Source organism: Emydura macquarii, unplaced genomic scaffold, assembly GCF_026122565.2.
Source record: "Emydura macquarii macquarii isolate MOO-44397 ecotype Brisbane River unplaced genomic scaffold, CSIRO-AGI_Emac_v2 contig_2481, whole genome shotgun sequence".
NCBI classification, from domain to species: domain Eukaryota; kingdom Metazoa; phylum Chordata; order Testudines; family Chelidae; genus Emydura; species Emydura macquarii.
In genome coordinates, this window is record NW_027132618.1 from 728,764 (window position 1) to 756,153 (window position 27,390).

General features: G+C 46.0%; 1 protein-coding gene and 1 pseudogene across 4 annotated transcripts; both read right to left on the reverse strand.

The window, feature by feature from the left end:
- DIRAS3 (DIRAS family GTPase 3) lies at positions 1–27,069 on the reverse strand. Of its 4 annotated transcripts, none has more exons than XM_067563352.1 (2): positions 26,951–27,069; positions 1–2,288 (listed from the first exon to the last, which is right to left on the reverse strand). In XM_067563352.1, exon 2 carries the CDS (start codon positions 2,196–2,198, stop codon positions 1,602–1,604), a length of 597 nt encoding a protein of 198 aa, XP_067419453.1. In that variant the 5' UTR covers positions 2,199–2,288; positions 26,951–27,069; the 3' UTR covers positions 1–1,601. The 4 variants fall into 4 exon arrangements, with proteins under 4 accessions (XP_067419453.1, XP_067419452.1, XP_067419455.1 ...); XM_067563351.1 differs by lacking the exon at positions 26,951–27,069 and adding an exon at positions 12,581–12,717; XM_067563354.1 differs by lacking the exon at positions 26,951–27,069 and adding an exon at positions 4,549–4,620.
- Positions 2,246–27,390, reverse strand: part of LOC137163202 (protein wntless homolog) — a 39,142-nt pseudogene continuing 13,997 nt past the window's right edge.

The following is a 27,390-nucleotide window of genomic DNA, read 5'->3' on the forward strand; positions in this document are numbered from 1 at the left end:
AGTATAAATCAAACAAAATGTTGATCAGAGAAAATGTTGTGTTTGTTTTTTCCCCTTTCTGTTTACAAGGACACTGACGATATAAAGCAGATAGACTGCTGGTAATAGGAGAGGCAGGGATTATGTTAAAACACTTACAGATTAAAGATGTTTTTCAAAAACTAAACGTTCTTGTCACTATTTATACTGTTCACTTTTTATGCTTCACTCAGCTTGGACAATGAAAATAGACTGGTGTGTTTTTCATTTATTGTGCAGCCCTTTTCTAGTCAGTTTTGCTCACTGTAACGTTGTCATGCCCTAACAATATATTGTTGATTAAATCCAAAACTGCAATGGAATTTTTAAATCCTGACACTCTCCCTTTTAGCTAACAACTTTTGTAGCATCAGCCTCAATTCTGGGCAGTTCACAAAATGCAAGACCAGTAGTTATTTTATTCAGAAATTTAGGATCTCATCCAACGCCCATTGAAGTCAACAGAAAAAATCCCTTTAACTTCAACAGGCTTTGAGTAAGGCGCTTAACCTGTAACATCAACAGTTTACTGATAGAGCCCTTACAATTCAGAATGAAATAATTTGCCAATTATCAATAATATAGTATCTCAACCCAGCTGCTGTACAAATGCATGAGGAAAAAATGGCAGGCTTTGTCACGGGTTCAGAAGATGAAACTGTTAATTACTGTTTTCCGTAAAACCCATGAAGACATTTCAAATTCTATTAGGCTGTCCATTCATGAATTTGGGATCTTAAACTAGTACATACAAAAAGTAACATGTTGATATCTGTACTATACATTAGTAATGGACACAACATGATTTAACCTCATGCTCATTAAAATACCTTTCCTGATTCGCAGACAACTTGCCAAGTTACAGGATGCAATGAAAATGAGTATTGTTGGCAAGAAAAAAGCCCAGCAAACTAATTACATGCAGGAATAGCTTTAATAATTCACATAGCTGTAAAATATCAGTAGCTGCATAACAATACACAAATTTAATTTTTATTATGAAACAACAAGCATGTCTTTGGTAAGCCAGTCACAGTCTCTCCCCAAATACATACATATCTGAAAAATCATGTGTGTGTTCCTTAGCTCTAACTTTGTGAAAGATTTGCTGGGGTCAATATATTTCTGAAAACATTTTTTCTTAAGGTATATACCCACTGTAGGCAAAATAGGATTTTTGTTTCAGGCTATTACATAATCTGAGAATTTAAAAAAAAATGTATTCAGGGATAACAAAGATGATTTCTGCCTCTATTAAACACATTCTGGTATTTTGATCTCACTGGTAAACTTTTTTGTTCATAACCTGTACCACTGTGTAATGGCGAACACTGGACATTCTGTTTGCTTAAAAAGACACATCCAAAAAATCTTCGTCTTCCAGGTCAATGATTAAAATGACCCAATTGAGTTTTGAGAGAGAAACTATGGCCTTAAACCCTTCAGGACGTTTTTTCTTCTTGGATTTCTAGCGAATATTTATGAGCAGACCGTTTCCACTTTACATGAGAATATTCTGTGAGATAAAGTCCATGCTCTTATTACATCATGCAATGATGTGAGTCCAGCAAGCCAAGGTATACTCACATAACAGAACATTTGCCTTTCAGTTTATCCTTCTTTTTCTGCTGTTTAGATTTCTTTCCATCCACCTGGAGACTGACAGCTCTTCTCTTCTCCAGATTCAAGAGTTCTTGGAAGAGCTCCTGAACATTGTAGTTCATTTTAGCTGATGTCTCCATGAAGGAACACTTCCACTTGCTGGCTAAGGCTTCCCCTTCACTGGCATCCAGTTCCCTCTGGGTCTCATCTCTCTTGTTACCAACCAACATTATCGGAATCTTTTGGATATCCCCTTTGATCTGACAAATCTGCTCGTAGATTGGCTGAAGTTCTTCCATGGATTGCCGGCTGGTGACAGAGTACACCAGGATAAAAGCATGACCTTTGGATATAGACAACCTCTGCATAGCAGGGAACTGATGGCTGCCAGTGGTGTCTGTAATCTGAAGAGTGCAGATGTTCTTATCACAGCTGATCACCTGTCTGTAAGTGTCTTCGATAGTAGGGATGTAGGTTTCCCTGAAAGTTCCCCTTACAAAACGAAGGACCAAGGAGCTTTTACCAACCCCTGCAGCTCCAAACACAACCACCCTGTAATCATTGCTTTGTTCTGGCATTTTTGCTCTGATGAGACCCAAGAAGTGATGAAGGTCTGAATTGCAAATACCCCAGTTTCTTGAGCTTACATGCCCTTATGCAGAGATGGCCTGCAGAGAGGAAAAACAAAGGAACAAAAAAAGCCCCATCATTCACAGTACACAAGTGGCTTTGCTATGCCGATAAATACAACCCCTCCTCCCATCCTTCATCTCTCTCCTGTGTTACAAAGCCAAACCAAATCCCCTGGGCACAGTCCCATACACAGAATCACATTGAAAGTGAAAACTGTAATTCACCTGTAGCCACCAGCTCCAATATCCGGAGAAAGGAGATTAAAAATCACCCATCAGAGCTGAGATCAGGCAGCGTCTCTCATTAAAGTTCTTCTGTCCCCAAGCAACAGAGCCCAGCAGCACTTAGCTTCCTTGCAGCTGGTGCAGAGACTCTGCTCAGCATCCCCCTTGGGATCACCTCCTCCCAGCTGCAGGGACCTCCTGCTGCCTACACCAAGCCCAGCAACACGCTCCCTCACTCTCTACCTTTTGTCGGATGCTAATCCCGCGAGGGAGGGTTGCCTCTCTATTTTTGGTGCACTCTCCCACACTGGTTCTGGCAGAGTAACAGGCAGTGCAACCTGGCCATCACGAAAGGGGCATTCCCTCTAATGACAGATCCAAACTAATATACTGGGCTGTGATATTTCAGCTGCTGGTACAGTCCGTGAGGCACGCAGGCATGAAAGCCACGCTGCACTAGGGTCATCTACAACCAGGAGAGGCAGCACTATCAGTCCCCTTCAGAGAAAGGGATAAGGTGGATCCTGGATCCTGCTTATTATCGCACCAAAGCCCCCTCAATTGGGCCATCAGAATAAAAAAAAAAAAAAAAAAAATCTGCCCCAGAAAGCCTGCACCCCTATGCATCCTGGCACAACAGACTCCCAAAGCCCAGATCCAGTACCGGGACTCTGCTGAAGACAGCCACATTTTGGCTCCCACCTTCAAATTCTGCTGCATAAACAGAGAACGAGGGTAAATGTTCCTCTTACACAAAAAGAAAATCCAGACCCTGATACACCACAAAGCAATACCAGAACAGATACCTAAACCTGGCGCCTAGTTCCTGTTGGATCTTACCAATTTTTGCCCCCAGCCATGAAAATTCCACTGGCCAAGTATATCAGCAGAACTTCTGTATGGGTTTTATTCTGACCAAATAATTTAAGACTACAGGAGGTGAATTGTGATATTAAAAGGAAAAAAATACAGCTTCACCCAGTCAAGCCATCAAGCCTTGATATTTTCCAGTTTGGGCGCTGGTACTTTGATTTTGTTGCTGATAAGTAAAGAGTGCTGATTATTTAGGGGGCATTGAAGGATGTTTCCAGCACTATTTATTTAGAATACATATGCCTAACTGTATTGCTGTTTCAATGGAGTGTTTACAGTGTTCTACAGAGTTGTGAAATGTGCATCTCCACCTTTTTGGCACTGCTGTTGCACTAGCATAGGTAAGGCTCCAGATTATTCTGGTGATCTAGGGGAAGGTGCATATATATAAGTGTAAATCGAAAGACTGGGGAGTATGCAGATTAATTAAAAATTAGACAGATTTAGAATGTCATCAGTGCCAAATTAGAGAATTGCCGTTTTCTTGAACGAGGATATTGTGGGAGGAAGAGAGAGCAGGTGTTGCTTTTACTGTTTTGGTGGTACAATTTCTGGGTTTGTGGCTAAAAGTTGGCAGGATATGATGGCTGGATCCAGATGCTGGATCCAAGTTTTGCATCAAGGTCTGGATTTTTTACAGGTACAGAAGAAGCAGTGATAGATGTTCTCTATTTACATGAGAGGGATTGGGGTGGGGGGGATGACAAAAATTGGCAGGAACCAGGTGGGTTTTGCAGAGCAGTTGCCCCGGGATGTGTCACTGTCGGGGTGTTTTGGTGGCAATAGGAAAGTAGCTATTTTTGCAATACATTTGGGGGTGTGGCTGCAAATGTCAGCAGAACCAGCCAGCTCCATCACTTACCCACATTGGAGCCCCAAACATGTCCCACCTCCAACCCCCCAACAGTAAAGCAGACACAGCAAGTGCTCCCAGCTTCAGACAGGCTGGTCCCTCCCATGCAAGTCACTCCTGTACTGTTCAGCTATCAAGCTCCTTATGCAGGAGAAAGTGGTAGCCCCAGGCCCGCCCAAAGCCAGGAGGCAGCAAGCAACAGCACGACTGCTGGCTTTTTGATGAGTAATAAGATTATTACAGAGCAGCTGAAGACAGCACAGGGCTTTAGCAACAGCCAATGAAAGCAGCCCCCACTCCCCATCCGATCCTCAACACAGAATAAATATGTATATGAATCTTTACCTCATTCTTTTGCACTTCCCAAAAGCAGGCTAGGGTGGGGGCAGCCCACGTCCACAGGCAACCTGGCGTGGAGCTGGCACTCAATGGAAATACAAATTCCACTGTTGTATTTGTGCCTGATGGAAAGCAGAGGCTGGGAAGCACCACTGCACCGAGGGAGAGGGCAGGCTTGGCTCCCCCGGCTGCAGCAGCCCTAAAGCCAGCCTCCAAATCTGTCCTCACTGGAAGCCCTGATCTGCCCTGGCCACAGGGCTGCTCTGGCATGCTTGGCCCAGCAGCTACCTGGCTGTATTTCCAAGGCGATGGAGTGGCGAAGATTCGCCCCTGCGGGCAGTCACCCTATCTTTCATTCAGTTTTTCGAGGAGTGGAACATCCCATTCATGCTGCTGGAGTGGAATAATAGTTAAAGGAGCAGAGTCTTCCACGGGAGGGTTATCATCGTGTCTGGGGAAAACAGCCTGGGCTTGTCAGAGCACTTTCCAAAAGCCAATCAAGGTGTTTAGTGCTGGAAGGAGCAGCTCTGTATAATGCGAGTGCTAGCAGGGTTTTCCGGAGGGATGCTATTGGCTCTGACGAGGCTCAAGTCTGGTGTTTTGACACTAATGTGTTTTTCGACCAAAACCAATAATGTTATTCATGTCTTATTTGCACCCAAGTACTTATCCTAGGGGTGGTTCAATCTTTCCCAGATTCTCTTCACACTTTTTAACCACCCCTGGGAAGAGGGGGGAGGAAATCAGTATACTACCAAGTAAGTAAAAATCATGGGGGGAAAATGAAGCCTACACTGGAACTGTAGGTACAAGTGTTACATTGCTAACTGTGAGTGCTTCGGTCAGGGATCCTGCCCCATCAGTGAGCAGAAATCATCTATTAAGACTGGAGCGGCCCTTCTCTTTTAGAAGAGGGCAGTGTCCTTCTTGGAGGGCACCATAAGTAATGTTCAGCCAGAAACTTCTGCACAGATACATTATTCAGGACAAGCAGTCCAGGACTGTCTCTAGTAGATCAGCATTTGGGGCTAGATCCACAAAGGGGATGTAGGGTGAGCGCTGGAATGCCCAGCCTCCCAGTGGAATTCAAAGCCCCATGTTACTACACAATACATGAGACGAGTTAAGTGCCTAAGAATGGGATGTGCAAAAGCCAGCACACTGAGCCACCTAAGCCAGCCAGTAGGACATGCCAAAGAGAGGGATGAGGCCTAAGTCATGCTACTCTGATTTTGTGGGAGACCCAGGTTCAAATCCCCACTTTGCCTGATATAGAGCAGTGACTTAAAACCAGGTCTCTCATCAACTAGGTAAGTGCGCTAACTACTGGACTGCGGGTGTTCTGGGGTAGGCTTTTGCAGGCCTGAGTCCACACTACAGAATTAGGGCAACATACGGCAGCTCATGTCAACTTAATTATGTCAGTGTCTGCACTACAGCCTTTCTCCTGCTGATGTTAAGTGCCCTATTACACCGACATCATAACTCCACCTCCAGGGGAGTGCACTAACCACTAGGCTACAGAGTCACTCTCACACACTCTCCAGTCCAATGTCTGTTTAAGTATTTATACACAGTGGAACAGCTTCAACAGGAGAAAGAGAAAAACCCAGCCCTATAGTCCAGTGGCTTGGGCATTTGGAAGGGAGCCAGGACACCAGAGTTCAAGTTCCTGATTCAAATCAGGCAGTGGAGACTTGAACCTCAGTCTCCTACATGCTGGGTGAGTGTTCTAGCTAGGGAGAGGTACCACCATCTGTCTTTTGTGCACGTCAGGCATGCTCAGAGCACACCTATCAGAGCAGGCCCCAGAGGCAAGATAAGCACCATCAGGATTCACAAACTAGGTACCTATGCATGAGCTAGTTGCTGAGGTGCTTGGTAACATCAGGGCTTGGGTGGCTTGTACATGCACAAAGGCAGACATTTAGGGACCTGGAGATTTTACTGGCAGAAACCTAGGTGCCTACAGGCTTAGACAGCAAATGAGCTAGAGTTTTGGGGGAATCTAAATTTTGGATTTAGGCACCTAAAGTAGCAGTTAGGCACCTAAGTCCTTTTGTGCATCGAGTCCTTTGTCCGATATAACTGTGTCTGTGTAATGGTGAGACAGGTCAATCCATGCTGCCCTGTTCTCTCCCTGAAAAAAGGACCTTTCTCCAAAGGGGTTTCAGCCCAATAAGAAGTTACAGCTTATGCTAAACGAGAACCCAGAAGGGAAATGCAAGACTTGCTTCATCCATTGTGAATAAAGACACAGCTGAATTTCACTACAGTTTCGGAAAACAAAGTTACCACCAGCCTAACAAAATCTCAGTCAAGACTGTAAAGGGGTAGGTTGGTGGGTTTGGGGTTTTTTGTTTTTTTTTACTGTCACATTCTGAAAAGCAGAAAAGGTTCAAGATTTCCACAAAGCTCAGAGTCTAGGTAGTAAATAGATTCAGGGGGCTTGTAATTTGCAAACAGGAGCAAGCCCATCTAGCCTCTTGACCTTTCCCTGCTGCTGATTTACAGTTTCCACAATCAGGGATCTGCTGCCAACTGGGTATCTTCACATCCGTCCAAGGAAGCTCTGCTGTCTTATTAGGGGAGCTCAGATGCTCTTTCCCTTTAGAGTCCCAGGCTCATTGCCTGAGACAGGGTGTTTTAACCTTCTGTTACCCAGCCAGGACCAGGTTTCCCACCCATCACATGCAGCTGTGCTAATCTTCACTCTAAAAAGGCTTTCTGATCACTTCTTTATATTAACAAACAACAACAGTGGGAGAAGATTTTCCTACATTTAGTAGTGCCACGTGGCACTGCTTTTTCTTTCTTATATTCTGACCTATAGTTGTTTATTTGTGTTTAAATTAGAAATTAATTGCATGTCTTTGTCTTGGCTATTTCTAAAATCGCTGAGCATGTATTGTATAGGGCAGGTGTATGTTTGCTTTAGCTAAAAATAGGATTTTTATGTTAGCATCTATTGTATTGTCCCCAAGTGAATGGCGTTTTCCTAGAACTATTTCAATATTTAATATAGTCTTCTTCCTCGTAGGTGTAAGAGAAAGGAAATTCCTAATTTGGCTTCAGGCTAAGTTTCCACATAGAGTTTTACTTATTTAGATTAGCAGAAGGGCCTATCAAAGCACTAGGTGCCTCGTTACATGTTCTAAAAACCAAGCCTATGCTTTATCATTGTTAGTGGAGGCATTTCCTGTTGCAACAATGAAAACTGATCTGAGTGCATGTATCCACTCTGACAGTTTGGGGAATATGTCTGTGGCCAATTACGAATTCCTCTCTGTTTTAGAACAGCCATGTAACATTTGACTTCTAACAACTTTCTGCAAGCAATCACACCTGAGGCTACAGCATGGAGAATCTGCGCAGGGGAGGGCAGGAACAAAAAAGAGGTGTCACAGATTATTTTATAAAAGGTGCAGCCATTTCATCACCAGAACCAGAGGACTCAGCAGGAGGCGTGAAGGCAGGAAGGACCTGGTCTCCCTGAAGGACCTGGACCAAACCCCAAGATTCACAAAATGGAGGGTGGTCAGACTACATGGGGATCGTGTTAAGGAGTTTGTTGTTTTACCTAGGTCTGTAACTCTCTGGTGCTGTCTAACAGTAAAGCATGAATGTGTTTAAAAAGTTCCTTTGCAAAGCCTGTGTTCCTCGCTTTAACTGTCACGTGGTCTCCACTTAAGACTATAAACCAGCATGCTCGCGAGGGTGGATCGCTAAAGGGAGCAAGTATAACTACGGGGGGGCAGGGGGACTCAGAAGGGCTGAGACACTGGTTCCAGGGTGTAATTGCCCGGATGGCCGGGGCCTACTGCTAAGACACAAGGCCTAGAGATGGTGCTGAGTAACCCAGCACTACAAGCAGCAACCAGCCGCTACCCAGGGCGGGCCGGGGTGTTAGGAGCACATTGTTCCAAAGGTTAGGTCCAACACAGCAGACTGGTGACCACCCACAAGAGGAGATCCAGACTGGGCTGTTACCCAGTTTTGACTGGAGGTCTGTGGTTTCTATTCGCATGTGAGTAATGTTACTAGACTTGACTCTGCCATACCTATTGCAATGTGTATGTGCACGTCTAATCCACAGTGGACGTTCCGAGCCTGCCAGGCTGCAGTTTGTTTTTGGAGGGGGTTCCTTGTGGATTAAAGCAATCTGAAGGGAACAGGGGTGATGGCGGTGCAGTGGGCACTGCCAAAACCCATCGTTAATACTCGACTCTTATTTAGCAGCTTTTCATCCAAAGGTCTCAAAGCACGTCACAAAGGAAAGCAAGGGTCATTAGCCTTTTTTACAGGTGGGGAAATTAAAACACAAGGGGGGGGGGGAAGCGACTTGCCCCAAGTCACACAGCAGAACAGTGGCAGAGCTGGGAATGAACCTAAGCCTGCTGAGTCCCCGGCCATGGGAGTCTAGAATTTCCATCAGACGAGTCATTTCTGCTATGCATGCTGGGGTTGGGATCTGCTGCCATAGATACAGTACACATGCAGCGTATACGTTGAACTGGGAAACTACAATGTCTTCTAAAGAGCCAGTCTGACCCTTGAACTGTCAATGGAAAAGTTTTCTTAAAACAAGGTTATTTACCAGTAACCGCTGTTCTTCGAGATATGTTGCTCATGTCCAGTCCACTATAGATGTGTGCACGCCTCTGTGCACGGTTACCGGAACCTTTTCCCCCCAGCAGATCCCGTAGGGCCGGATCCAGGGCCCTCTGGAGCCCTGCACACATGCTGCGGTATATGAGGCGCTGCTGGCCCCTCAGTCCCTTCTTTCCGCCAACTCCGGCGGCAGGGGGGGGGGGACGACACGACGGGACGGGGACACGGGGGGTTGTGGAATGGACATGAGCAACACATCTCAAAGAACATCAGTTACTGGTAAGTAACCTTGTTTTCTTCTTCGAGTGCTTGCTCATGCCCATTCCACTATAGGTGACTAACAAGCAGTACCTTGGAGGTGGGCCGGAGTTCGTGGTGAGCTGCCTACAGCCCAGCTCTGCTGAAGCTGACTTCTTCCCGTGCCTTGGACAGAGGCTTGGTGGGACGTGACGGTATGTACCGCCAGTCTGGTAGCTGCTTTACAGATGTCCCGCCCTAGCATTTCCGCTAGGAAGGCTGTGGATGGAGCTTGAGCTCTGTTGGGTGAGCTGTGGCGTCCGGAAGCGGCACCTTCACCTGCTTGTGGCCGAACGCAATGCAGGAAATTATTCACAAGGAATTTGCGGTGGCAGGAGACCAGTGAAGCTTTCATCCGGTCGGAAGCTGCGAGGAAGAGCTGCGTCGCTCTCTGGAACGGCCTCATACATCTGATGTAGAAGCCAGGGCCCCAATCGCGTTTTAGCAAGCGCTGCCTTCTCCTCTCCTCCAAACTGTGTGGTTCGGGGAGACCTGGGGAGAATATATGATTGGTCCAATGAGACTGGGCGACCAGTTTGGGCCGGGAGGCCTGGTGCGGTCTCACTGAATCTTTTCTTATAGACTATAGAGGGAGGAGCTCTGGGGTCAGAGCCCTGATCCCGGAGACCTTTCTTGCTGAGGTAAATACCCCCAGGGAGGCCACCTTTCCAGAGGGTGAGGGGGGGGAGCTGTGGGCCGTGACGGACCAGGTTGAGATCCCAGGGAAGCACTGGGCTGCGGGCCTACGGATAGAGCCTCCCATCCCCTTCAGGGTCTGAACTGCCATCTGATGGGTGGACTGCAATCTCCCTTCCAGTGGCCGATGGGCGGCTGATATGGCTGCTAGGTGGGGCTTCAGGGAGGCCACAGTCGGTCCCTAGAGCTTTAGCTGCGGCAAGTATTTCCCAATCGCCTCCCCTGGTGAGAAGCTAGGCAGAGTATCTCAGGACTGCTCCCAGCAGGCAACAGCCACTTCCACTGGTACACGGCCTGCGTAGAGGGTTTCCTGCTACCCATCAGTACACACTGGGCTTGTTCTGAGCAACTCGCTCATCGCCTCTCGGCCACCGATCTATCACTCCCCAAGGTGTCGGGGATCCAGGTCTGGGCCCCACAGGTTACCGTGATTCTGGTAGCTGGAGTTGCGCTGGTTCAGAGGCTCCCGAGGTGGGCGATCAAGAAATCCAGCAGCATGCTGCACCCGTGCTGATGTGGCCAGCTAGAACAATTGGGGTGGCATCTGATTAGCCCCTCCTAGTTGAGCAGGACTGTATGCAGGAGGGGAGGGTGGGAGAGCGAATATAAAGGTCTCTGATTGCTATGGACTAATGGCGTTGGCGAGCGCCCATGCCCCTTGACCATGGAGGGAGCAGCACCGTGGACACCTTGTGCTGCAGACCGATACAGATGGATTTCCTTTGGAGAAACCCCCCTCCAGACGGTCATAGACACCCTTAGTAGGAGCAGCGACCCCTCGTGGTGAGGAAGAGCGATCCCTTGACGTGGTCCACCTTGCCATTCCTCACCCCTGGGAGGTGATCACCGCCAGGTCCCAAGGACCGATAGGTTCCCTTCATAAGGCTAATGAATGGGCTCCCGCCGCCTATCGGTGTAGTATGTGGTCGCTACACTGACTGACAGCACCTGTAGCTCCCTGCTTTTGATAAAGCAGGGGGACCTTCCTCAAGCCCTGTGAGCGTTTCGTGGGTTTTCTCATCGGTGTGCCGACACCTCTCCTTCCTTGGCCAGACGCCTTGTGAGCCGAGGTGAGCGCTGATACGGCACTGTACCCTCTGCTCGAAATGGTCGCTATCAGGGTAACTCAAGGAGCCTGTTCCTTGAACGGAACGCCCCTTCACACATCCCGAGGAGTCGTTCATCAGACTCGGGAGGCTAGGCCTTGCTGCTGTTAGGTTATTTGGGGGGGGGAAGGGGGAATGTAGCCCCTCAGTATATGAGCTGCCTGCTCGGACTGTATCCCGGGGCTGTGACTGAAGCGGCCTAAGCATCAGGCTAGCTATCTTCACCCCATAGGTGCAGGCCACCCTGTGCCCTATCTGCTGTCACCAACCTTTGGCTGTTGTCGTAGGGCATTTGTGCATGTTGCCCATCCTGAGGAAGCCTGTCTCACAGCAGGGCTGGGGCAAGAAGATCTGGTCCAGGAAGCAACCGGTCACGCCAGTGCATTCCGTAGGCTGCACCTGAGTTAACTCGAGCTTTGTGCGTTTACTAACAGGACCCCGCCAGTCGCACGAGACGCCTGACCGACTCACATTGCTCAGGCCCAGGTCCCAAGCCCAGTCTGGGCAGACCAAGCACAGTCAAGCACGCAGCTACCTCTGCCAGGCCTTCAGTAAACACCGTCAGCCAAGTAACAGACTGCAGGGTAAGCCGTAAAGCGTTATAGGGAGTCAACCCCTATGAAGTGGAGGGACCTTTGAGGATGTGCGCCCCTAATATTCAGGGCAGCATACTGGGCTCCTGTTCCCACTACTGGAGCTGGGGGGACCATGTGAGACTTGAGCCCCTTGTTCGGTATTTGTGCGATGACATAGGTCTGCCACCATCCTCAAATCTGCCTGCTGCGAGGGGGTCACTTCAGCTCAACCAAACAATGTATTTCCAGAAGTCTACAAGGACATTCTTTATGATCATGCCCTATAAACAACTGATGGTGGCCTGACTGTCCATTTCTCACCTCACCCGAACTACACAAATGGCTCTTACTTCTCTCTGACACCACACCAGCATGTCCAGATTTCTCCATTTTAAAATATATTGAGAGAGAGAGTGTCGCGCGCGCCACTTCCATCTACGCCTCCCAGCACATCTAGTCTAGGGCTCTCTGCAATTGTCAGCTCTCCAAGGAAGGGACTGTCTTAACATGTGTCTTGTGCATAGCTGAGTCTAATGACGATGCTTAACAAATAATGAAGCCTCTATCACATACAGTGTACAGGATGTCAAATAGCCTGTGGTTTAAAAAAGGCCAGTAATTACTTATTTACAGTCTAATCTTATAAGGCAGACATTATTGAGCACTGATGAAGTATGACTAATACATAGCCTGCCAGCTGGTACAAGTAGCCCTCTTGATGAGTTGGGGAGAAGAAAACATCCTTTGGTTTACCTGGTGCTCCTTGCAGGCCACAGAGGTGCTAGCTGCTGAAAGAGTTGGATACCCTCACAAATCCCTCTACCAGCTGCAGGACTCTGGTAGTTAGTTAAATTAACAGAGTGAGGGCCTCATTACTGCTCCAGCCCTTGTAAACTTGTAAAATGCTATGAAGCAGCCTGGGCTGCTCCTTTATAAGCCTGTGAAGCCAGCAACCAGCAGGCCTGGCCCAAGGAGAGGCCCAGCAGGCAGGTGTTGGGAATCAGTGGAGCCAGCTAAGCAGCAGCTAATGATTGGCTCTGATTCCAAGCTAGAAGATAGAAGTAAGGACCTAGCCCCCATAAGATAGACAGAGCTCCCTAAGCAGTAGAAGGTTATAAGAGAGTAGGTAGCCCTGTCCCACCAGTTAAGGGACAACTGAGACCTAAGGGCTACTGGAAGCTCCCTCCAGTATCATCCCAGCTCAAGACTCTCATTTTTGTTACTTTTCCCTGGGGTTTTTTGTGGGGTCTTTATGTAGGAGAAGAATAAAGACTCTGTGTTGAAGACTAAACAGCGTTGGGGGTGGCTAATTTGTATCCTCAGCTGGTGGACAGACCCACCACCCTACAGGTGCTATCTGTAAAGCCCCAGTTCTAGGTAGGAGAGGATTCCCCCAGTGCAGGCACTGCTAAGCACTCTACACTAGCACTTATGCTAGCAAAAAGTTTGTTGCTCAGGGGTGTGAAAAACACACACCCCCCAAGCGACAAATTTTGCCAGCGTAAGCGCTTGTGTGGACAGCGCTATGTTGGCAGGAGATGCTCTCTCGCTGACATAGCTACCACCACTCGTTTAGGTGGTTTTATTATGTCAATGGGAGAGCTCCCTCCCAATGTTGGTATATGTACCAATACAGCTGTGCTGCTTTAAGTGTCGATTAGCTCTTGGTGTAAAGCTGTTCTCTGCACTACCTTTCAAACTCTGATGTAAAGCGTGTGCCAGAGGAGGGGGTGCTGTAATAATTGGGCCTGTACATTTATCCTAATTGGGAGTTCAATTATGAAAAGTGAGTGAAGTCCATAAAATAATAGCCTATAATGAGATCTTTGATCAGAAAAAATGCAAAAGGGGAGATGAAAGAAGTAGGTGAGTCCAGACAAAAAGGCCTATTAATATAATGGGCCACTTGACCCTGAATGGTCCTTTGAAATGTGCTAAACAATCTTTTCCACCTTCTATTAAGCTGTGACACTCAGAGTACATTTCCCAGAGCTGAAGAAGAGCTCTGTGTAACTCAAAAGCTTGTCATCAAAGCCATGCTGATTCCAGGATGTTAGTTTCACCCCTTGTCTCTCTCTCGCTTATTGGACCAGAGAAGATATACTCACCCCTCTTGTCTCTTTCATACCCTGGGATCAACATGGCTGTGATGACACTGCATGAGGTATAAGTGGAAGCATAACCGTGAAAGTGTGAAGAGAATGACTTTTAAATAGGGATTATTGCAAAAAAGAGCAGGCTGGCTACCTACATGTCTAAGGAGCATGCAGAATGCCCAGCACCACCAGGTTCATAGATTGATAGTTGGACATGGCTGAAGAAGGCATGTGAGTGATTAAGGGTACAGATACAGATCTGGCACAGAAATCCCCTTTGAAGGGGAATTAGATCCTGTGCCATGGCGATAGACATTTGACTTCAGTAACGCTCGAGACAGGCAGACTATTGTTAATGTATTAAAGTTCTACAGAATACAGATATTTTAATGCTATGGAATAGCGAGAGGAGATGAGACCCCTTTGGTTGTTTGAATCTCGCTGATGGAATCATTCAGTTGTTCAACATGTATAGGGCAGGCTTCTATGAAAGACTCTTCTTTTGAGTGAGATTGTCAGTGTAGTAGATGAAAAATGAGGTTCAACCCTGCAGATTCTTTCCCAGAGGCCACATGGCTGGATGGAGCGAGGAGGGTGCCACATGGGTCCCAGTGGCCCCAGATATTATGAATGTTCCACTCTGGTACAAAGTCACACCAATTGACACTCATTGACTTCAGTGAGAGCCGAACGGGGCACCTATTTGTGCTTACCACAGAGGGATTCCTTGATGGGCGCAGCCTGTTTGCCTATGACACAGAGACTCCCCAGCAGCTCCTGTCCCCATGTTGTCTAGGATCTGGAAAAAGAGTTCATTTCTAGCCACTGTGGAGGAGGAGATTTTGCCACCAACTGTGCCTGACTAATTCAAACAAACACCAAGCCTCTTTTTGTGGCAAACAGGGCTGAATCAGCCAGTGACTCAGAGCTGGGAGGAGTGGATGCAGCGGATCTGCCTCCAGCCTCATTATCTGAGCTAGTTATGTAGGAGGAGGGTTGTTATTAGTGCTACAGAATGTCTGACTCTTTCTGTGCAGCTACTGTTGGGGTTCCCCTCACCATGCAGGTGCTGCTGACTAACTAGTGTAACCCTTCTGCCAGGTGGTGTAGGCAGCAACAAGGGCTGGGCTTTTTGAAGGATCAGAATTCTGTATTTAGCCTTCTACAGGAGTGACAGCACCCACCAAAAACGAGTGTTTCCCCTCATATCCAAGCTTTCATTTGATTATATCAGATAATACTGTATGTGTTGTAAACAGCGGTGTCTATTTGACTTCTACAGCTGTGATTCAGGCTGCACAATGATTTCCTATGTAACGACAGTAAGGATACTGACAATAAGGGCCAAATTGTGCCTTGATTTGCATCAGGAATTGCACCTGATACAGAAGTTAGTCCTGGAAGGTTGTTTGTATAAATAGAGACCAGCAGCTGATAGGCCCAGTCTTGCCTTCTTCCACCGGAGGCAATGTTTATCTCACTTCCGGGAGCTTTTGCATGAAAGTCCTTGCACAATCCTGAAGGTATTTTCAAAATGCTCTATAAATTTCCATTGCCAAAATGGCAGCTGGACGTAAGAAGAGACGAACAGAAACACAGCATTAAACAAACGCTGTGTTCTAAGAGCCTGATTCTGCCATTGACTAAACGGGACCCCTAGCATGAGTAACTGCTATTCAGTGTGAGTAGAGGTGAACAGCGTGGGCACCCAGCACATTCACAGACTATGGCGATGTACATTGCAAACAGCTACCAGGAGATCCATAGGTTAAATTATGACTATGGGAGCATGTAACAATCACCCATATGTATTTGAAAGATATAAAAAGAGGTAAATATTGCCAGGCGCAAGGCTCATGCACTAAGGTAGGTGAAAGGAAAGCCTCCTCTTCCCACAAACATCAGGGCAGTCCCTTCTCAGTACTCAAGGGAGAGCTGGCTCATCTGCTGGTCTATACTCCATAAGCCTGAGAGGGCACAGTCTGTGTTCTAGGGGGGATATGGCTAGCACTTATTTTATGCTCAATCACAAGCACTATCTTGCTCCCCTTCATGGAGGAACAAAATGCTGTGTTCTGGTTCGCCTTGTGGAATCCCCCCTGAATGGAATGATTCCTGGAGCAGAGGATGTACCTGGCTGCTGGGGTCAAGATGAGCTCTGAGGATTGAAAGCCATTATTTAGGGTCCTATAAGTATGTACAGCTAGGAGAAATGGGGTGACTTTAGGCATGGAACAATCCTGCACCGAAAGGGCATGAACGAGGTGACCTAGTGGGTCTTTTCTAGAACTAAGTGAAATGTGGGATTTCTGTCCCATGGGAAATTCCAACGCTTAACATTTATTTTCATCCTAAATCGGGACAAAAGTTGAAATTTTTCACTGAATGGAAATGCTGAAAAAAAAATTAATTCAGAAATTTGTTTAGGGATTTTTTCAATTGAAACTAAACATTTTGACATTCTCAACATCAAAATGTTTAGTTTTGGTTTATTGATCCGACCTGAAACACTTTGTTTTGAGTCAGTTCAACATTAATCTGCATTTTCCCATAGTGTGAATTGCCGTTTGAGAGCCTGATTCCACCATTATCCCCAATAGGCCAGGCTCTTTAGCTGTCCTATATCTCCTGTAATGCACCCAAAGTCATGTGACTCCATGATGCACCATCCCCTTAGTCAGGGAGAAAAATCTACAGTGCATTAGGGGAGATGTAGTCCTCTCCAGGGAGTCCAATCCATTTGAGAAGGGCCCAAATGATAGAGGAATACAGTTCAATGTTTTGTTGAACTGATTCAAATTAAAATCATTCAGATAGTTCAAAAAATAGCCCAATTTGGGTCGAACAAACCTGAAATGAAGTTTTTCCTGACCTAATCAATTTTCCAGACAGAAAAATATCAGCAAAATCAAAATTGTCCTGTGCAAAAAACTTTGATTTTGCAGAAATTGCATTTTCATGGAAAATTCCCGACTGGCTTTCATGTCTGTAATTCTAGGGTAGAAGATTTAAAATGAGCATATGGAGGGAATAGATTTGGAGGAAATGCTCTGCCCAATGGGAGAAAGCAACCCGGAGCGCTCGGCCCAACCTGTGATCAAGCAGTATTGGGGCAGTTTAGTAAAAGATATAGGGCTTATAGGGAAGTTGTGCTTGCAGATCAAGGGTAATATAGCACTTACAGAGGGCAAAATGGCCTGCAGCTGGTGCATAAGAAAAGGTTACGGAAGAGGGGAATTATTCACTGATAACCAGCTGAAACCATGTGTTTCAGAGCTTGGATGATAGTCGCTGCCTGCCTCTGAGGAAAAAATGGCCTGGGGGGGAGGGGATCCCACTTCTTAAACAGCCCCAAAGGAGGTAAAATATGGATATAGCCACCAACTCAGTTCCTGTAAAAATATACACAAATAAAAGGCATTCACGCTGACCGTCAACCTTCTAGAGGGGTTTGGGGACGATCAGCGAGACGGCTCTTACTCAAAACAGCCAGGAGCCACCACTGTTGGAAAATATATACTCTCCCTTGATGCATTGGGTTGCTGGGGGTGCTATTTGGCAGACATATTGTAGCCTTCTCCTACAGGCACCTCGGCACTTCCAGCTAAGCTGCCCTGGTCCTTGTAATGTCTTCTCTAATACCTTAGCCACACAACCTTCAACTACGCCCTCAAAACCCACTTCAAAAATCCCTCCAGCAATGATCCTCAGCCTCATCAAAGCTACATAAATTAAAATAAGATATCCCAAGATCAAAGGGAATCAAGAGGATGCTTAACAAGGAACCTTATTTTGTGCGGTGCTGGTTAACCTGAACTGTAAGCTCCCTGAGGGAGTGACCATAGGCCTGATTCTGGATTCTCACCAGGGAGAATTTGAGTAATTTGACTAAGGTCCATGGGAGCTGCATATTTCTGAAACACTAGCCTCTTACAGGTACCTAGATATGGAATGAGATTCCATGCTGCACCTCTAACAGACACAGCACAAGAGAAGGGGCTATGGGGACTTTGAACCACGTTCACACTTTCTGGATATTGGGCTGGAGGGACCCTTATCATAATTTAGACAGCCATGAGGGCCTAAGTTACAGCATCCACCTCCCAGGGCTGCCTTGAATCTCTGCTCCCCTAGACTGGGGCTTGTGAGGGGGGCTTCAGGGGAAAGCCTTACTCCTGTCATCTGCAGTACCTGTGCTGGGGGAATCCTCCTCCAGTTTGAACCAGGGCTTTTGAGACCTCTTTATGCAACTCTGGCCCTCTTATTCAGTGTAAAAAGGCCAGACGGGGGGTGGGAATCTTACCTGTGTGTGGAGAAGGAGGGAGTTGCATAGTTTTTGGGTTTTTCTAAATAAGCAGCATATGCCACCCCTTTATGTTACCTGTGTGATATGCTCCTGGCTGAACATATAGAGCAGGGGGTCAGCAACCTTTGGGAAGTGGCGTGCCAAGTCTTCCCCCAGCCCCTCTCACGTGCCGTGGGCCCAGCGCTCTGGCCAGGAGCTGCTTCTGGCCCCAAGCAGTGCTGCACGGCAGCCGCTCCTCCCTCCCGGCCCTCCCCTTCCCCACACCCTTCTCCCATGTGACCTGGGCCCAGCGCCACCAAAATTATACAACCCTGTTGTGTGCCACTCAAAATCATATCGCGTGCCACATTTGGCACGCGTGCCACAGGTTGCCGACCCCTGGCATAGAGTGAAATCAAAGAGGCTGTTAAAGAACCCACGCAGGAAAGGCAAAACAGTGACACAGAGGAAAGTCCTTCAGGAAACAACAGGGAAGCTGTTGATCGGGAAATGCCCCCTCCCTGCCTCCATTCAGGCTAAGAATTGTTTACTCTTCCCATGACTAAACCTAATGCCAAAGGGAATCCTAAACTGTGGAGATGCTGGCCCCAGGAAGGGGCAGGGACAATCCTGAGAGTGTCAGTGAGAGAGGCCAGGCATGCAAAGCAACACAGACAGAAATATGCTGTGAGCAGGCCAGTCTGCAGGAGAGAAAATGTACCAGAGCTTGTGTATGGGGGAAACATGTATATAGATCTCTCTTGTTTTTACCCTTTGCTAGGCTGTGCTATGTGTGGGCGGGTGAAAGAATGCTTAGTTTTGAAGATGCTGTTGCTGTTTCGTTGCAAATTTATTCTAGTCACAGGCTCCCAAAGGGAAACTCTTACAGCCGCCAAACACAGCTGAGCCTCTCAGGTTCTCTTGATTGGTAAACTGGGGACTATGGGCCAGAGATTGAGTCTGAACGTTGCTGGACCTTTTTGCACCACCCAGAGTGAGGTGCTAGCAGCCAGGCCTGTCACTTGAGGGGTGCACCCAAGAGGGACAAAGGTGTGTGTGGGGACGGGGTGGGGGGGGTCGTCTACAGCGCAGCTTGCCCAGTAATCTTGACATCATGGATTTCCAATCCTAATTTTAGTCTCCTAGTTAGTAAACTCCTGGCCTTTGTTAAGCACTTGCTATGCTGATAATAAAATGGCGGTACACTTTAAAGCCAGCTGGGTCACATTTTAAAAGCACTATGGTACAAAGTCAGTTACTAATAAAGATTGGGGCTGATTTTGAGCTCAGCTGCGCAGCATGTTCCCAGCCCACCAGATCTTTACTAGATACTTAGCCCCATTTATCTGTATTGCCAAGATAAGAATCCAGCCAAAAATCTGAGGAATCACGACAGGTATATGCAAAGGGGGCTCAGGTAGTTAGATGCCTAATTCCTCTGGTTACTTTGAAAATCCCAGCCTGCAAAATAACTAATAAATAAATAACCAGAGGGTAAAAGAATGTTTTATCAATACAACAATCAATACTAAAACCCAAGTTATTGCTCTGTATTAAATACAAAAGAATGGGCATTAGTTCTGTTAAACTCTCGACCTCTCTTACAATAATACAGTTGAAGCACTTTAATCACGCTGAATGAATCACAGCTCTCTGGAGATTGTGTGTCGGTCAGGACGTTTTCCTCCTGTTATTAGCCATTGCTGAAAAGAAATTGTTCTCAGTGCACTGGGAGTTAACATGAGCATATTACACACAGGATAACCACACAATGTGTAGGCGGGTTAGACTGGGAACAAATAAAATGCCTCACCCATTGCAAATGTCGGGGGTGGGGGCACTGCTTTTGTAATAAGGTTCCCTGCAGAGTTGCAGGATGAAATGTAAGCAGTGTTAGTAGCATTAGAGAGGCTGACGCCCTATTTATTCCATTCAGATCTGTGCTGGGACATCAGCTGAGATCATTTTTCGTGTGTCAGTGTGCAGCTCACAGCATTAACGAAGGTGTATTTCAAACCAGAAGCTCACTGAGTCTGGGATAGTCTGGTACTGGAAGATATGCTTTAGTCAAAACCAAGTTTTTGGGCTCGATACAGGAACGACTGGCCTGTGTTACGCAGGAGGTCAGGCAAGATGATCATAATGGTCCCTTCTGGCCTAAGAATCTATGGATTTCCCACCCTAAGGGGACATGGAAATCTGTAGGTAGGATGGATATTTTGCTGTCTGCAGAAGGCACCACTGCCTGTGTTAACTGCCCATGCAGGGAGTACTGCAGCATGATACCAGTGGCTTAGCTGCCTCCTGGAGGCTGCTGCTGGAAAAACCACTTTTGTCCTTGCCTGTCTCAAACTGTGCTAACACAGACGCAGGGTGCAAAGGGGTTCTCTGGTGCAGTAGTCTGAGAGAGACTACGTATTAAAACACTGGATGTCAAGGCTGTGCTCCCCAGGCTCCCACTTTGACAAACCAGTCTGGGGAGGTGCCTAGGCAAAATATTCACTGACACGGGGACTGGGCCCTTGACCTTGTTATGTCACATTCCTGCATCATAATCTGAGCAGGAATACAGCACACTGCTGTTCCCATCCTCTGCCACACTTCAGAGCTGAAGGAGTTTAGGGGCAGACAAAATGCTCTTTGTCCTATATCATGGCCTGAAAGTCAATAGATTTAGGACCTCTAGAAGCACCAGGAGAGCAGAGAATTCCCTGCTTTGAAAACTCTGCCCCCTCTCCCACTGACATTCAAATCAAGGAAATGCCACCAAGGGCACCCTACTGATCTCAGCTGACCTGGGAGTGTGCAAAGAGAGGGGAGAGGGATGCGCAAGGGAAAATATGATTAATGATTCTATGCTGTTTGCACGCTTCTACCATGCCCATCACCACCACCATGTCTGATTGACTGAGCCCCCACATATGCCCATGCTCAGCATCCAGTACAATGCAGTGTCTGTGCTCTCTACCAGTGCTTTCTGTGTACAGAGACCCCACCCTCCCGCCCCACCCCAAGGGAGGGGGGAGAAAGTGGCCCATGCAGCCTTTTCCCCTGTGCACTGGGCCAACTGGACACTCACAGCAAAACACACTAGACCTCCCGCCCCTGATGACACAATTCCACTCACAGCCAGGAGTCAGACATAGAGGCCTTTCTAATTCAAACTGCTGTAAATTGCTCCAAAAGCACTATATATCGGTTCAGTGAAATACTTCCACATCACACAAAGCTCATTTCTGCAACCAGTGCTCAGGTAAGTGTAACTGAGTCTCCATACACATGAATCTGTTTGCTCTTGCTCTTGTATGGCTTATTAATTTTTATTAAAATTGTCTAACTTTATTCTGGGCTCGATTCTGACACACACTATCTCCTCTCAGTCATTACAACATCATAGTAACTGAGCTAATTTATCAGAGGGGAAAGGGTGGGAGCAGGCAATCCCCAGCTAACTAGTGTTTACTGCTTGGAAAGAGAACAGAGGAGGAAATGAAAGCGTACATACTTTAGGCACTTTGGACTTCCGTTCCTTGGATGGGATGGGCCAATCAAGAAAGGACTTCTCATTGAGATGCTGGCTCCATCTGCAAACTGCCATTCAGACTACCTCGGAGGAAGGGTTTGCTTAACTTGTTGTTGACAATGAGTGGACTAATATGGGGAAAGTAATTTTAAATGGAAGATGCTGTTTATAAAAGGTCTTTTTTTCTAGAGAAGAGGAGCCCAAATCCACTGCTGGTCATTCTCTCTCCTCACTGGCTCAGGAAAAGAGTCAGGAGGATTTTTGAACATTATTGACAAAAAACTTGCAGGCTAACTGGATTCCATTGTGTGCAGTGACTTTGCTGATGCCTGTTGCACATAGTTTGAAATCCCCAGCCAGAGACTTGCACAGATTTCTCAGCACAGAATCACAGGCCCCCTCACAGCTCACCAAACCCAGGAAGTGCTCCTTGTTCTTTTCATTAATATTCTGGTTAGCGAATGTTGTTGGATTCCACTTTCCCATTGCTTGGCATTTTTACAGGGGGTGAATGCAGACCTTGCTGCTCCTTTCTTCACCATAGAACTCCATCAGGAAGTCTTTGGAAAGAAACAACGAGTTTAGAGATTAAAGCAAGGAATTTGAAATCCGCACTCCTGAGTTCTGTTCCTGTGTTTGCCCGTGGGCTCACTGTATGACCCTCGTCAAGTCACTTAAGCTAACGTTTTTAAGCCTAAATTCAAGCACCTAAATAAACAAAGAGGGCCTTTTTCCAGCAGTGCAGAGCCCCATAATTCCCACTGGGGCCAGTGGGAACTGTGTTTGCTCAGCACCTCTACAAAGCTGGCATATTTTGACTTGTCCTTACCTCAGATTTTCCATCTAGAACGTGAAATAAAATCTTCCTCACAAGGATTTGTGAGATTGTGGGAATGGTTGTGAAGCCCCTTAAAATTCTTGAATTAAAGCTGGATTATTTTCAGTGTACCAGGGAGCATCAGGAAGATTTTTGGGAGGGGAGTAAGGAACATCGGACTCTTCACACTCCCTCCCCTAAGAGCTAGTCAGAGGTGGGGAGGAATAGGGACATTCTGCACATACTCTCTCCATCTAGAGTTTCATGTTGGCTGTGCAGTTAATCTGCAATATTTTCTCCCTTTCTGTTCTTAGGCCCTCAACATGGAATCAGGATTTCCCAGCACAGACTCTGTTTCAGTTTCTGGTGTGGGATAAGTCCAAAAACTCAGACGTAGAATAGGGAATCCCAACTCAGTTCCAGCCCATAGTTCTGAGTGACTGAAAGCAGTTACCATCCATTGGCTCTTGGTATCCTAGGTGAAGGGAGCTAGTTGCCTCAGCACATCTCATTGTGACTGTCACTAATTAGCACTCCGGTTAGCATCTCCACAGAGAAACCAAGGATTAAGTAAAGCTGGAGAGTGAACTCCCCTCTCATTCTGCAAGATGATCCTTTCAGCTCAGGGGGAGGCACTTTGGCAGGAGACAGTGGGGGACGCTTGCACCAGTACTGCACCTGCAATAATTATTCTGCAGATAAGCAGCATCCTGCACTATGGAAAAATGGAAGGTCATGAGCACCTCAGTCCATGGTGAGAGATTAACTATTTCTTCCCCATGCTCATACCCTGTGTTGAATAGGGTTAACTCACATTAAGCAGCAGCATTTTCCTCTCTAGGTAAGAGAAAACAAACCCTAAAGCCATTGCCAGCCTTCCTAGTTCACATACTAAAGGTGAGTGCTTGGACTGTCTCCTTATGCACTAGTCTACATGTCAACTTGTACATAATGCTTGGGGCTCTATGGGGAGGTTCAGCAGGTACATTTGCATCCACTCCTGGAAGGGAACATATTTCCACTTTGTCCTCAGCCCTCTCCTATAGGAGCCAAACATTCGCCAGACAAACTCGTTCTGTGGAAGTAGAGGTTCTCTCTCATTCATGGAAGCTGAGACACCAGACTGCCACCCAGCTTGTGGTGGGTCATCTTAAAGCCTGAAGAGGTAATCCTTGTTTTACACGGATTTGATCTTGAGTTCTACCAGTGTGCCAGGTCATAATTCCACTGTATAAGACTGAATTATGCAGGAGGCAGATCTGCCTAGCGTGCCCAACTTCAGACTAGAAATAAGGCACAATTTAACAGTGATGGGAATTAACCACTGAAACAACTTACTAATGGTCAGGTGGCTTCTCCACCACTGGCAATTTTTAAATAAAGACTGGAATTTTTTTTTTAAATACATGGTCTAATTCAAACAGGAACTAACTCAGAGAAGTCCTGTAACCTGCTTTATACAGAGAGGTCAGATTGGGTAATCAATCACAGTGGTGCCTTTTGTCCTTAGAATCTATACTGTGCAGGGCCTACTGGCCATATTGACATCATGAGGAACAGGCAGGGAAAGGTACTAACTTTGTTCTTGATCTGAACACTAAAAGGGAAGAGATGTATACACACACATTCTCTCTCTCACACACCCCCACACACCCTTGTAAGTTACAGATGTACCAGATCAAGATTTAGTGGTGAAACTTACCTCTGTCTTCCAGCAGATGGCAGCAAATAGCTGCCACACAAACCAGTCAATCACTTAAGCTACATGTGTGGGAAGGGGGGAGAGACAGAGATGTGTGCAAGTAGCTCCAGCCTGTGAATTTGAAGAATCCTTTGTTTTTCGAAGTACAAACCCCCCCTGGGAGCTGGGTTTTCGGGACCACAAGTCCACGTTAAAGAACCTCAAATCAAGTTGGAAGCTAATGAACCCCATCCTACAAACAATTCCACATGCACAGAGGCCTACAGACATCAGTGGAGCTACTAACATATGCATCTGCTTAAGCTTATGTAAGTGTTTGCAGGATCAAAGCCTAATATATGAACTAACTGTCAAAGGCATGATGGTCCCTTCAGTTCCCTGCCCATCCATTCACTGTGAGGGAGACTCAGATAGGCTCAGTATACCGGACACGTACCTGACATAAGCAAGTCTTAATTTTTCCAGGTGGATTAAAGTGTGAGTATATTCTAAACAAAAAAGGATAAATCCTTTAATGATACCCAAAGGCTGTTGTGGATACCATAGTTCTTAGTTTGACACACAAAGTTGTGCTTTAAAATGTCAATGCCACATATGTAATAAATACTTAGATTCTTGGGGGAAAAAAACAACAACAGAGAAGCATTTATATGCTAAAGTGCCTAAATATTTATTGAATAAGCCACTTGTGATGTAAGCCAAAAACAGAAATGATCCTGAACTAGGCATTAGGACTGAGGAATAAATCTGAAATTTGGACTTAACGCCAAGAACACCAACAGCAGAGGAAAAAAGAGTTACAGGCTCACAGTTCATGTAATAAGATTTTCATTTGGTTAAGATATTTATAATATACAGATTCCTGCACATGTGAGGTTCACTAGCTGACCAATTCCTGGTGCAGATATTATATTATAGAATATTCAACATCTATCACAGAAAATAAATGTAGTAAAAAAGGAAGGGTTTCTTTGTACCTATGTATAATATGCTTAAAGGACACACTTCTAACACTCCTGCTCTGCCCACCCACAAAAAATTAAGCTACCACATTAAAGAAAGTTCACAAATGTTGGGCCAACTTGTCTCCTCCTGCAATAAAATCTGCAGGAGGCTTTGGGCTGGAAATCTCTGCAGCAGTCTCCTCAGAGATCTTTCCAGGGTTGAGATTTGTCCACCATTATGGAAAAGTCTGCAGGGTCCCCACCCTTAAAGCTGGCTGATTCAGCCTAGGATCCTGAGGCACCAACAATGGACACAGCTAGTGTCCAGATCTCTGAGCATGTGAGGGGACTTTAAGATGTATTATCTTTGGCAGGTATTTCCATAGAGTGAGGGAAAGAATGACGGACAAGGGATTATCCAGTTCCCCTACACAGAGGAGACCCATTGTAAACACTGATCATTTGTAAAGTGAGCTGTTTAAGATGCAGCTTCTCATGGAAATTGCTGAGTATTCCTGTAATTTGTATTTCATGTCAGGTTTGTGCTAAAGATGATGCCACAGTAGTTACTCCTAGCAGGTTACAAACTTCTGTTGGCCCAACCAACCTGGTGGTTTGAGCTGAACTGAAGTTTCTCCCCACTTTTCATCCTAAATCACAAACAAACAAACAAGTGTTGAGACATTTACTTTGATTTTAAAAAGGGAACTGAAAGACTTGGTGATTGATGAGACACTGCCAGGTCAAATTTGGCCCCAAATGTTAAGTATTGTTTAAAGATCCTTTTCCAAACCCCAAGACCAAGCTAAAGGTCACCTTCTTTTTGCAATGGATGCTTTTTAAAAAGAACAAAGATTCCCCATTGGTGTTTTAAACCTGAGCACCATTCCACCAGAGTGGAAGAGACCTGGGTCTAGTGCATGAAAAAGTGAAGGTGAAGCTGACTATATAACAAGAAAGGGTGATAAAACTTTGCGACAGATAGCTTTGTTCAGCTGACCTTTCCAAAGCAATTCACAAAGGCGGGTAAATTTACCTTCCCGTGCTTCAGTTTCTAACCCAATAAAACAGAGCTAAATGACATGCCAGCAGGCAGCAGTACAGTAAAGAAGAAAACCTAGGCTTCTCAGTTGCTCTGTCCATTAGAGACTTTGCTTTCCCAGTTAGTGAACCCAACTAGTTTATTTTCATTGTCCATGCTGGGAGAAATGCAGAAAGTCAACAAACAGAATTAGATTTTTAAAAGCCTTCCCATTTTAATAATCCAAGATGTTATTTGTAATATAGGTCGGGACATTTACTTTAAAAAACCACGAGTAACTTTACTGGGTTCCTTGAAAAGAAAAAGTATCTTTATATAGAATCAAAGAAGTTAGAGAAATAAAATACCTATTCGATGATCCAGTCAATCATTCCCTAAAGCACATTTTTAGTGGTTTATTACCAGTGGCTAAAAATGTCAGCTGCACCTCGGCTCCAAAGTCACTGATGTCCCATTGAAAGTCAAGGGGCATTTGAAATTTTTACTTTTCAGATCTGTTCTTTGTTTGCTGCCGTGGACTGAGAGCTCTAAATCCAGCCAATAACAATGAGAATTTCCCTTGGAGAAACAGATGGTCCCTAGACATTTCACCACCTCTAGGATTCTCTCACAGGGCCTCTTACTGGTACAGTTCTGCTGGATGTGCAAACAACAGTAACAACCACATTACTTTAATGTGCAACAGACTTAGAGCAGCTCCACAGCCCAGCTTACTGTTAGTTGCTGATCTTCACCAAATTTCTCATGTGAAGGCACATACAGGAACAGAAGAACGAAGATGTAAAGGTTCCACATCCCATAGACTCCTGTGAAGAAGGCACCATTCATGTATCTTGTGAAGTCCCCCCATTTCCAGTGTCCTTCAGCAACCTGTCCATGAGAAAGCAGAGATTCAATAGGGCCAGGCAGATAAAGAAGAGTCTCAAATATATTGAAGGACACCTAGATATAATCAAGGTCTCTACATAGGAGTGTAGGGTTGGGCTTAAATAAAAAGTCCACAAATTGCTTTGTGGATGGATAATAGACCAAATGCCTGGCTTACCACCAAGGATAGATAACACATGCACACGATCAAAAGAATGGGCTGGTAATAAAATATAGGACAATGGACAGAGTGAGTGGTGGAATTGCTCAAGCAAATTCCTGCAAAT